We start from the raw sequence: 12,220 nt of genomic DNA, 5'->3' as shown, positions 1-12,220 counted from the left end.
CCATAGAAGCCTCTCCCCTTCTCTCCCTCAGGCTTGGCCCCATAGATCCTCTCCTCTCCCCTTCTCTCCTTCAGCCTTGCCCCATAGAAGCCTCTCCCCTTCTCTCCCTCAGCTTTGCCCCACAGAAATGTCTCCTGTCCTCTCCCCTTCTCTCCCTCAGGCTTTCTAGCCCCTTTTCCCCATGAGGTTTGCCCACAGAAGCCTGTCCTATGCTATCCCATTCTTTCCAGAGTTATTTTCAAGTTGGGAGGGGGAGTAGAACGTCTAACTAATTAGCATCAGAGCGTGTTATAATAATATAGGAAATGCTCTGATGGTCATTTTGAAAAATCCTTTCTTAGTGAGCACCTAGAAGCCAAGAGGAACATATTGGCAAATTTCAAGTTTGTAGGCTTTATGGTTCTGGAGATTTTGTGATTAATGCATGAGTGGTTTTCGCTTTTATATATATATAGATTTATTATTTTCTTGGTTCCACTACAAATCTCCAGAAGACTTTTTGAGAATTTAGGAGTATATAATTACAGTAAATTAATAGTTATATATATATTTAGCAATAGCACTTAGATTTATATGCTGCTTCACAATGCTTTGCAGCCTTCTCTAAGCAGTTTACAGAGTCAGCATATTGCCCCCCACAATCTGGGTCTTCATTTTACCCACCTCGGAAGAATGGAAGGCTGAGTCAACCTGGAACTGGTCAGGATCGAACTCCTGGCAGCGAGCAGAGTCAGCGTGCAATACTGCACTCTAACCACTGGGCCACCAAGACTCTTTCCTAGTGGCTCAAGCTTGACTCAGCAGTGGTTTGACATATTGGCACAATTTATATCAAGCTGGGTCATGACTCATGGACATTACTAATTTGTTGCATGAGATTATCATTTTTCTCCTATTAGACCAGGGGTCCCCAACCTTGGCAACTTTAAGACTTGTGGACTTCAACTCCCAGAGTTGAAGTCTGGGAATTGAAATCCACAAGTCTTAAAGTTGCTAAGGTTGGAGACCCCTGTATTAGACTAACATCCTATCCACCACAATGTCCTCCAGGAAGCCTTCATTTATAGCTGGAGCTGAATTTTTTTCATAAATCATGAGAGATCCATCATTGTGTTCTTTGAGGGTGAATGCCACTTATATGTTTCACATTTCTGAACCTCCCATATCCCCCAAAGGGGGAGTCTGGCAGATGTACAATAATACACAAAGATCAGAAGACAAAAGAGTATATAAAATTAAAATGTTAACGTTAAAAATTTTTAAAAATGTAAAATTATAAAAAAAAAAAAATAAGGAGGCAAAAATAATTAAACCCTGTTAAAAATTAGTTGCCCAAGGCAAAGGAAGCACCAGCCAGTCCCATATCTTTGGTGGTCAGAGCTATTATCAAAAGCACACAATTATTAAAATTTAAAAGTCTGCATTAGAAATGGAATCAACCTACCTATTAATTCCTCCGTGGTGTCATCGGAGCTACAGTTTCCCTGAAAAGAATCCAGATAATATTCAGAATGAGGAGAAGGCTGATGATAAAAGGCACTAAACTAAGCAAGAAACATATTCTTCTCAGAAACACGAAACGGAAAATCTGAGTTGTTTTATGTGGTAAGACTAATAAATAGATTACGCTGAAGTGTTTTTATTTATACACACCTAACTTGCACATGAGCAGGATGAAAAAATTATTGATTGATTGATTTACAAGATGTAGATGCAGTGGTGAAATCCATTTTTTTTTACTACCGGTTCTGTAGGCGTGGCTTGGTGGCTGTGGTGTGGCTTGGTGGGTTGGCAGGGGAAGGATACTGCAAAATCTCCATTCCCACCCCATACTAGGGAAAAGATACTGCAAAATCCTCATTTTTTTTTGGCCAACTAATATTTTTTATTTTATTTATTTATTTTGTCACAACAATATATGTAAGTATCATACAGAAAGGTTATATAGTATATAAACATATATATGAATAAATATTAGGAGATATAAGCATATATATATATATATAGGAAGAAGAAAAGAAAAACAATAGGACAGGAACGGTAGGCACGTTTGTGCGCTTATGCACGCCCCTTACGGTCCTCTTAGGAATGGGGTGAGGTCAATAGTAGAAAGTTTTTGGTTAAAGCTTTTAGGATTATGAGAAGAGACCACAGTGTCAGGTAAAGTATTCCAAACACTGATGATTCTGTTACAGAAGTCATATTTTCTGCAATCTAGATTAAAGCGGTTGACATTAAGTTTAAATCTATTGGTTGCTCTTGTATTATTGCAATTAAAGCTGAAGTGGTCTTTAACAGGAAGGACATTACAATAGATGATTCTATGAGTTAAACTTAGGTCTTTTCGAAGGCGACGGAGTTCCAAGTTTTCTAAGCTTAGGATTTCAAGTCTAGTGGGATAAGGTATTTTGTTGTTTACAGAGGAATGGAGAACTCTTCTTGTAAAATATTTCTGGGGCCAGCCAGAGCTAGTATTTGCCGATTCTCTGAACTATTCAAAATTTCTGCTACCGGTTCTCCAGAACCTGTCAGAACCTGCTGGATTTCACCCCTGTGTAGATGGTAGCCTATCTCATATAATGATTTTAGGCGGCTCACAACAATCCATAAAAAATGGCTAAAACTAAAAGTGCCCTTCCATCACCTCCTCATGAGAGACATTGCAGCCCTAAACTTAGCTCAATGGAAGCCATTTGCTTTTAAATGGGGATCAGAATTTTTCTTCTTCTGAGCAATGAATTTGTTGGGGATTGCACGGTGGGTGGAGCTAAAGCAAAGAGTGGGCGAAGGAGGGGCAGAGCAGAAGTGGGGGGGATGGGCAATCCAGGGCTGGCTTTAAATCAGGGGTCTCCAACCTTGGTCCCTTTAAGACTTGTGGACTTCAACTCCCAGAGTCCCTCAGCCAGCAAAGCTGCGAACTCTGGGAGTTGAAGTCCACAAGTCTTAAAGGGACCAAGGTTGGAGATCCCTGATTTAAATTATGGCTGAGCAGGCACCGGCCTAAGGACACAACATTTTAAGGATGTCAAGATTGAAAAGACTTCCAAAAAAAGAGTTTAAAAAAAGCAAAAAAATGGTAACAATGCACTCTGTGACCCAGTATGCCCACTCGAGGTCTGAACATAATTTTGCAGAATAGTTGCCATATAATCACAAAGGTACTGATATAATTAAAATGATGTAATAAGGGTGAAAATGTCTGACAAAAGAAAAAAAATGTCCAGGGCTGAAATCTTAAAAGAGTAAAAACAGAAGGAAAGAAAGAAAGAAAGAAAGAAAGAAAGAAAGAAAGAAAGAAAGAAAGAAAGAAAGAAAGAAAGAAAGAAAGAAAGAAAGAAGAAAGTGCCTTTTTTGAGACTTCCACCAAAACTGGAAGATGAGCCGAATCAGAGGGGCACCAATATTTATTTTTTTAATCTATTAATAAATTATTAACTTATTAAAATTATTAAATTTATACAGTGCCCATTTCAATGTTGAACCAAGACCAGGCAGCTTACAGGATAATAAAAGGTAAAAAAGATAATATATAAAAAAATTAAAATCCATCTTTTTTGGTTATCATATTGTTGTATTGTTGTGTTCTTTTTATTGTTTATTTTATTGTTCTATTATCTTACTTCTGTTCCTTTTACACTCTTTTCATTTATTTCTTTTTGTATTTATTTGTATCCTGAACATATCCAACACACTTTCCTCCTCCTATTTTCCCTAGAACAAAGTGACTGGCCCATAGTCTGTCAGCTTTCATGCCTAAGGCAGAACCAGCAATAGCAATAGCACTTAGACTTATATACGGCTTCAGAGTGCTTTACAGCCTTCTCTAAATGGTTTACAGAATCAGCATATTGCTCTCAACAATCTGGGTCCTCATTTGACCGACCTCAGAAGGTTAGAAGGCTGAGTCAACCTTGAGTGAGCAGTGAGTTAGCCCTGCAGTACAACATTCTAACCATTGTGTCTCCATGGCATTTAACTAGAACTAGAACTAGAACTAGAACTAGAACTAGAACTAGAACTAGAACTCTTAGTCTCCTGATGATTGGCTCAAAGTCACCCAGCTGATTTCATAGCTAACTAGAACTCATGGTGTCCCACTTTCTTAATCACTAGGCCATATTGGTTCTTTTTTATTGTTGTAAGCCACCTAGAATAGCCCCATGGCAAGATAGGAGACAAATAAATTTAACAAATAAATAACTAAATAAAATTAGGAAGATTAAATGAAAAACTAAATATGGCTTCGTCTAGGCTAGGGCATCAAAAAATCTAGAGCCAGCCATAGGAGTATCCTGATCCTTGCAGAAACATCTATTACAAACTAAATAATGAAATAGGTATTGTAGCATCATGAACCAAAGCTCTGATCATTTTTTAAAAAATGCTCACTACTCAGAGCCACTTGGTAAGGTGTGTGGCTGTACAAAATTGATTGATTGATTGAATGAATGAACAAACAAACAAACTGCATGCATACATATCAGTGATAGTCACAATGTCTGTGGACCCTAGGAACTTTTACATCTGTGACTCCAGAAAGGCACTAAATGTAGCTTCGTTGCAAACTGCACTAAGATCTTCATTCTGTAAACATTCCTGCCCTTATTCACCAAATATTTTCCTCCCCATAATCTCTTGATGTTGTTATATTTGGAAGAATTATCTCATCTCAGCGGAAGTCCCAGAGTGGGGTAAAGATGGAGGGATTTATTTTGTGACAGCTGGAGAGCAGCTGGCCATGGGGCGATGTGTCACCCAGGCACCTTCCTGCTCCTAAGTCTTTCCATAGGGGTAACATTTCACACAGCTGTTTGAGAGTAGCAAGAAGAGGGGGTGTTCCAAAGGGTGGGGTTGTGGAAATGCTGCAATCTTTAATGGGGAGGGGGAAAAAACCCTATGATCTGCAGAATTTCATTCTCTGGCAATCGTCTATGATGAGAATTTCAAAATACGTCGATAGCAACCCCAACAGACATATACATAAGCTGCCTATCTGCCTATCTGATTAAATTCATCTCCTTTTTTTTCTCATTTCCTCTGTAGTCAGTTTTAAACAATTGTCTCTTTGAAGCAGAGAGAAGCAGTGATACATATGATTGTTGCTTCAATAAATGCCCCTGATCTCAACAAAGCCCTTTGTGACTGTTATCTGACTGATTGTGATTATTTAACTGCTGGGCATTTTTATTCATTCTTCTCAGTAGTGAAAGCAACAACTTTACCTTCCCCAGACTGAAGCCTTTTCGAGATGTAGGCTCTCAACATCCAAATTTCCCCAAACCTTTCAACTGGAAGAATCTACCAAGGCAGCCCAAGAGCATCGGGTAGAATAGAGGTGGTTGAATCCAAAGCTGGACAATGAATAATTATCTAGCAAGTCTTGCCTGCCTAGCCAGAGAATCTTGGTGGAAACCATCAAACATGGCCATCATTTCCAGTGTTTTAATATGCAACTTACCAGTGTCCAGTTTATTTGGCTGAACTGTCTCATCCTGACTTCACTTAGTGTAGAGCGACATGTGCTGGATCCAGGCCATTTCAAGGTCAGGATACCTTTCGATCTAGAAATATTGATGGCTGATGGTGGATTAAATTTTACTGGAACAAAAAGACAACAGCTGAGGCTACTGAGTAAGAGACAGATGTGCGAGACTACAAGCGCTAGATAATAAATATGCCCCTTCGCTCATTTTTGTACACTAATTTTTCTCTCCCCTCCCCATAATCTTTTATGGTCCTTTCGATTTTTAGTTCAGCTCATCTATTCATTTTCACCATCCTTTTCATTGATGGCTTAGGAGAAACAATTATGAATGTCACCCAGAGAAAATCAGCCAGCCTTCTGCTTCCACTGACGTACTAAGATTGCACTAACGCTATGTTTGAGTTTGGCATTCAGAAATGTGTGTGTTGGTAAAGTGGAATTCATAACACCCACAATCTTTTCTACCGATGATAAAAATTGTTCCAAAATGAAGCAGAATCCTACTTATTTTCAACTCCTAGATATCCCTAGAAAAGGAAAGGTAGGGAAACTTCGCTGCTTTCTTTGGAATGGCGTTACCCATGATAAACTGAAAAGGTGAATAGGGAGCCACCTCAGCAGTTTGTTTTCTGGTAAGCTGGAGTTGTGTGGTTTGCAACAGTTTTAGGAATGCACAAGCCACAGCAGTTCTTTCCTGGGCATGCCCACAACAACTCAACAAATGGAAATTTCCAAAATCCCAAATTCCAAGTAGGTAAATCCCCAGTAGGTAAAATCCCTTAACCTTGCAACGTGCACCCAAAAAGCACCTAAACCTTCCCTTTCTGTTTGTCTCAAAACGTAGCCGGGAACAAAATCAAGAGCATTAGAATACAGTAGGGTAGTGTTTCTCAGCCTTGGTAGTTTGATGTGTTGACTTCAACTCCCAGAATTCTGCAACTGGTAAGGCTGGCTGGGGAATTCTGGGAGTTGAAGTCTACACATCTTTAAACTGCCAGAGTTGAGAAACACTGTAATGAAAGATACTTCATGCTGTAAGAAGTTCACTTTCTGGCTTCTTTTAACTTACTGGCTTCCTTGATCAACAGTGTATAATTCTTTGAGACCTGAGGAGAGCTGTTCCTCGGCACGCTTTCTACCCAAACAGTAAAATTTCTTTGAGCATAGACTGTGTCGGTGTTAAAGATAAAGTGGGTCCGGTCTCCAACCTCAAATGTACTTATCTCCCCTTCTGCTTGATCCCTGCGGGTGAGAAAGGGGAAGGAGTTTGATTAGCTATTAAAGCCATGTTTCTCAACCTTAACAATTTTAAAATGTGGAATCCTTAATGTTCTCCTAGCTTGGTAGTTTTCTTGCAGACGTTTCATTACCAAACTAGGTAATGTCAGTTCAACCCAGAGTTAGAAATATTTTCTTCGATCAGTATTTTCAGATGTGTGGTCTTCAACTCCTGGAATTCTCCAGCTCCTGCATGCTTTAAGTCCACACACATCTTAAAGTTGCCCAGGTTGAGAAACATTGCATTAAAGCAAACAAAAGGAATACTTCAATAGCAACCTGAGAAAAATAGCCATCTGGCAACAAAGTCTCTTACATTGTGGCACAAAAAGCTTCCTAATCAGAATTTTTTTTCTACATCATGCTGGTTTTTGCATCATGCTGGTCTGCTCCTGGAATGTATTTTTTTAAAAAATCGTATCTCACCTTTATTTTTTTTCATAAATAATTCAAGGCGGCAAACATATCCAACATACATTCTTTTCCTATTTTCGTCCTGTGAGATGAACTGAGCTGAGAAAAAGTGACTAGCCCAAGGTTATCGAGCTGGTTTTTATGGCTAAGGCGGCACTAGAACTCACAGTCTCCCACTTTGTAGCTTGGTGCCTTAACTACTAGACCAGCAGTCCTCAAGCTTTCCAGCGTGTGGTGGGTGGGGGTGGTGCGTGTGAGTGGCAGGCACACCTGCGCCCATACAGCTGCACTTGTACATGAGGAGGGCATTCCCGTGCAAAGCTCCATTCTTGCAAATGGAGCTTCGTGCGTGAGTGCAAGTGCCCTCCACTCGTATAAGGGGAGCTTCAGACGTGTGGTTGCCCACCGCTCGCACAAGTGGAGTTTCACACGTTTGCACTTGCCCATCTCTCCCACAGCCTGGTAGTAGGCCATGGCCTGGGGTTGGGGAGCCATGCACCAAACCAAACTGGCTCTCAGTTTGAAATAGTCTACCTTCAGCTCCCAGCCCTTCAATTTCTTTCTGACATCCAGAGTGTCAAAAATTACTGTAATGAGTGCTAGAAAAAGACTAGTTATAAAGATAGGTGAGTTTTAAGATTCTATATGAGACCATTGATGAACATCACAATGTTCCCAGTCCACTCTTGGTTATTTAATGTAAACAAGGGCCTTTGCACTATTCCAGCGTGTGAAAACCAGCTGCACTTTCTGATGAAACTGAAAGTTCTGGTTGTAGTTAGAAAAGATGAGTTAAATACATCAATGTCTTTTTTTTCTTTCTTTTTCCCCTTCTACCCCACGCTTTCCCCCTCTTCCTTGCCTAGTTTCCCATTATTTACATGTTCTTTGCATTTTGTATTCTGGTAAGCTAATGAAAAATTTTAAAGAGGGAGGATTAATTAAACACAGGTTAATGGTGGCAATGTTCTGTACTCAAGAGAGCACTGCCTTTACAGTATTTATGGCTCTTTAGCCTCAAAAGACAAAGGGGAATGAGAGAAAAAAGATATAAAATGTGAATAAAGAAATATATCCCCATCCCCCCCATCTCAAGAATCCAAGATCAGCAAGTATAGACTGGAACGGGGAGCAATAGAATCATTCTTTATAACACAGTGCATAATTAAAGTAGGGAATTTGTTGCTAGGATCTGTGGCAATGCCTTCCAGATCAGACTCCTTTTCAATGTATTCACAAAACCAAATCCAACTAGCCACTTAATGGCTTAGGATGAGGAGAAAAACACACACACACACACAGAGATTTTTATAACAGAGGCATTAACATGCTTGGGCCAGCATTCACCTTAAGTGGAGGGTATGTTTGACATCTTCTTTACATCCAACCTCCCAGGAGCAGTTCATAAGACAGAGGAAGGCTGCTTCACAGCAGGGCTTGTAGCAAATCAAATTTTGGGGAGCACAATTGCTGGGATCTGCAAACATAGGACAAAGAATGATACTCCTGGAAACCTTGGAATTAGGAAATAATAATGTAAGGTGTTTACTTATTTAAGGCAACCCCTATCCTGCTTTTCCCATAGAAAACGGCTCATTTTGGCTGATTGTCAAACAACATGCACAAAAAATGCAAACTAAAAATATGTATACACACACACACACACACACACACCAAAGCCCTGAAGAGAGCTAAAGTTAAAGATAATATCTATAGCAAACAGAAACCACAACGTCATATTATAAACAGACTTTTACTAAATTAATAGAAAGTTTACCTGATTTCTGCTGTTTCTATGGTTATGCACTGGGAGTTTTATGCCGTGTTCCCTGCCCAGATTTATTTGGTTAAGATGGATGGCCACATTGATAGGCCAAAAAACAAATGAATAAGATGGCGAGATTTTAAATCAAGATATTGCATTCTCCTTGTTCCTCCACTCTACATTTTTTTAAAAACAAAACTCCCAAGCAGATGAGAAAGTAATTCTAAATTCATTTTAGGCATTTATTTATATACAGTCCAGTTCTCCTCCATTTCTATTTCATAACTGATGGCAGATTAAGGAAGAGCGTTTGAAAGCATCGAAGGAAGCTATGGTTTTTGTGTCAGCATGGCTAGCTTTATCTCTTCTTGGTCTTCCCTCAGACGAGATAAACTTACCACTCAAGAGCTCCGGTGCAGCCAACCACACCATCATCATCACTGCAACGACAACTCGTACCATCTTCAGTTTCTTCCAGCTTGAGTGATGGGTGTTTTTCTCTTCCTAAAGGGGCTGGTTATTACAGGATCTATCATTGCTTGCAGAGAAGTCTGCCCCTTGCTCCTGATGGAATGCAGGTACACCTGATTTGACCAGGAGGCGCTGATTCAACTCAATGGCCTCGCCACTCGTGGCACTTTCAAGAAAGCTGTGCACGTTATCCTGTTTTTCTCTTTCACTTTGCTTTCAACGAAGCGCTGACCACAGAACCTATTGACTCAGCAGCACACACAAACACATACGTGCCCCACATCTGTGTGCCTAGATTGTGCGTGCGAGTTAGTTTGCAGGAACAGCTCCACTTCTTCTTTCTCACAAGGAAAACCTACAAGTGTGAGAGCTAGAACAACTCTCATACTCTCTGAGCTGATGTAGACAACTTCTGAGTTGTGAGGTTTCATTCAGTAATCATATCATTCACAGACTTCACCGACGTCTTAGCCTGTTTATCTGTGGCCCATGGGTATTTTTAAAACCAAGGGTGTTTAAAAAAAGAAGAAGAAGCTTAAAACTGTAAAATGGCAAGAGATTTAACAAACTGGAAACAGATTTGTGCAGGTTTTAAATTATGATCCCCTTTAGTAGATGCGGGCAATGGTGTTAACAACCATCGTTTTGTGGAAGGTTAAGATTAATAATTCATCCTCATGCTTTGTAAGTTGCAGTTGCAACATATTCTTTGCCTGGTTGCTGAATTATGGAATACATGATGGAACCATTAACCAAGGTACTGGGTTCACACAATAGGCTAAGCGACAAAAAAACTAATCAAGCCAGTCATGTGCCAATAAACTAGTCAGTTCTTTACAAGGTTTGGTTAAACATATTGTAAATACTCAACGGCATTCATATTTTATAATCTTCTCTTGCCCAATCTTGCTTATATACAAAACTAATCTTGAACTATATGGAGGATAAAACAAAGTGTATTTTGTGAAAAAACATGGTGATAATAAATTATTGAGCCATGGTGGCGCAGTGGTTAGAATGCAGTACTGCAGGCTACTTCTGCTGACTGCCAACTGCCTGCAATTTGGCAGTTCAAATCTCACCAGGCTCAAGGTTGACTCAGCCTTCCGTCCTTCCAAGGTGGGTAAAATGAGGACCCGGATTGTTGGGGGCAATAGGCTGATTCTGTAAACCGCTTAGAGAGGGCTGTAAAAGCACTGTGAAGCAGTATATAAGTCTAAGTGCTGTTGCTATTGTTATATGTTCTCTGTTATCTTTTCAGAAAGCAGAAGAAAGATTCCTGTAATAATCAATGTTTTCCTTTGGTTAAAACCAAGGAAAACATCTCATTCTGCACTAGTGTTTTTTTCACGAGTGGGGGAAAGCCCCACCTTGTTGTGGTTAGAAAGCCACATCCTTTGAATATATCAAACTTTGCAAAAAGCCTTAACTAGGTCAGAAGTGTGGTGAGTAACTTAAGCTAGTCAGATTTTCCCTGTCTAAAACCAGTTTATTCACTTGCATTCTCGGTGGGGAGGAGATATTGGCCAACTGGAACTGCGAGAGACTATATCAGCCAATGTACTAATTTATTATTTATTAAATTTATATGCCACCCATCTCACTAGCAAGAAGTTTTGGGTAGCTAATTTTTATTTATTAAATTTATACGTGTAGGACAGGGGTGGTATTCACTTACCTTCGGTACCGGTTCGCAAAGGTGAGCTCACACGTAGAGCGTCAAAAACGGGACGTGGTTATGTCTGGGTGGGTGAGTGGAGCCTCCCGCCACCAACGCTACTGGTTCATCTGAATGGGCTAGAACTGGCTGAATATCACCACTGGTGCAGGAGAAGGCAAAGCTGGGGTCGGAATTAAATGTGTCATCAGCTTAGAGTCCTTGACAATTTAGCGCTGACTGTTACAAGTAGTCCTTAACTTACAACATATGAGGAACAGTTGCAGGAACTCAGTATCTCTAGTTTAATGAAAAAAAGGATTAGGGGAGACATGATAGCAGTGTTCCAATATCTCAGGGGTTGCCACAAAGAAGAGGGAATCAAGCTATTCTCCAAAGCACCTGAGGATAGAACAAGAAGCAATGGGTGGAAACTAATCAAGGAGAGAAGCAACCTAGAACTAAGAAGAAATTTCCTGACAGGTAGAATAATTAATAAGTGGAACGACTTGCCTGCAAAAGTTGTGAATGCTCCAACACTGGAAAAATTTAAGAAAAAGTTGGATAACCATTTGTTTAAAATGGTGTAGGGTTTCCTGCCTGGACAGGGGGTTGGACTAGAAGGCCTCCAAGGTCCCTTCCAACTCTGTTATTATTATATTATTATTATTATTATTATTTACTGAACATTTGAAGTTACAATGGTGCTGAAAAAACTGATTTATGACCTTTTTTCACATGACCATTGCAGCATCCCTAGGGTCATGTGATCAAAATCAGACACTTGGCAACCGACTCGTATTTATGACAGTTACAATATCCTGGGGTCAGGGGCCTTTTGTGACTCCGGCAAGCAAAGTCAATGGGGGAAGGCAGATTCACTTAACAAACATATTACTGTTAACAACCGCAGTGATTCATTTAACAACTTTGGCAAGAAAGGTTGTAAAATAGAGCAAAACTCACTTAACACCTGTTTTGCTTAGCAACAAAAATGTTGCGGCCATAAGTCGAGGACTACCTGTAGTCGACTAGATTCTTGTATATAGGCTTGAATGAATCTTCTGTGTTGCAACTTAACATACGGTCCTGAATGATCCTTTGTGCTTGACAATATGTTTTGTTTTCTGGATTGGCCAAACTGCTACCT

At 39.9% G+C, this 12,220-nt stretch overlaps 1 protein-coding gene across 3 annotated transcripts in view; it reads right to left on the bottom strand.

The window, feature by feature from the left end:
• IL12RB1 (interleukin 12 receptor subunit beta 1) overlaps nucleotides 1–9,590 on the bottom strand; it is a 29,468-nt gene extending 19,878 nt beyond the window's left edge. For 2 of the 3 annotated variants that reach the window (XM_058163231.1, XM_058163233.1), the window contains exons 1-5: nucleotides 9,341–9,590; nucleotides 8,525–8,654; nucleotides 6,555–6,727; nucleotides 5,459–5,598; nucleotides 1,445–1,484 (exon numbers count right to left, since the gene is read on the bottom strand). In XM_058163231.1, the coding sequence (XP_058019214.1) occupies nucleotides 1,445–1,484; nucleotides 5,459–5,598; nucleotides 6,555–6,727; nucleotides 8,525–8,654; nucleotides 9,341–9,404 (547 nt within the window). In that variant the 5' untranslated portion in view covers nucleotides 9,405–9,590. The remainder of the gene's footprint in view (nucleotides 1–1,444; nucleotides 1,485–5,458; nucleotides 5,599–6,554; nucleotides 6,728–8,524; nucleotides 8,655–9,340) is intronic. The other variant, XM_058163232.1, reaches the window with a different exon arrangement.
• Between the last annotated feature and the right edge of the window lie 2,630 nt (nucleotides 9,591–12,220).

The sequence above is a fragment of the Ahaetulla prasina genome, chromosome 1, assembly GCF_028640845.1.
Source record: "Ahaetulla prasina isolate Xishuangbanna chromosome 1, ASM2864084v1, whole genome shotgun sequence".
Lineage (NCBI taxonomy): Eukaryota > Metazoa > Chordata > Lepidosauria > Squamata > Colubridae > Ahaetulla > Ahaetulla prasina.
Note: the sequence above shows the minus strand (reverse complement) of the source record. Positions and strands in the feature narration are given on the sequence as shown.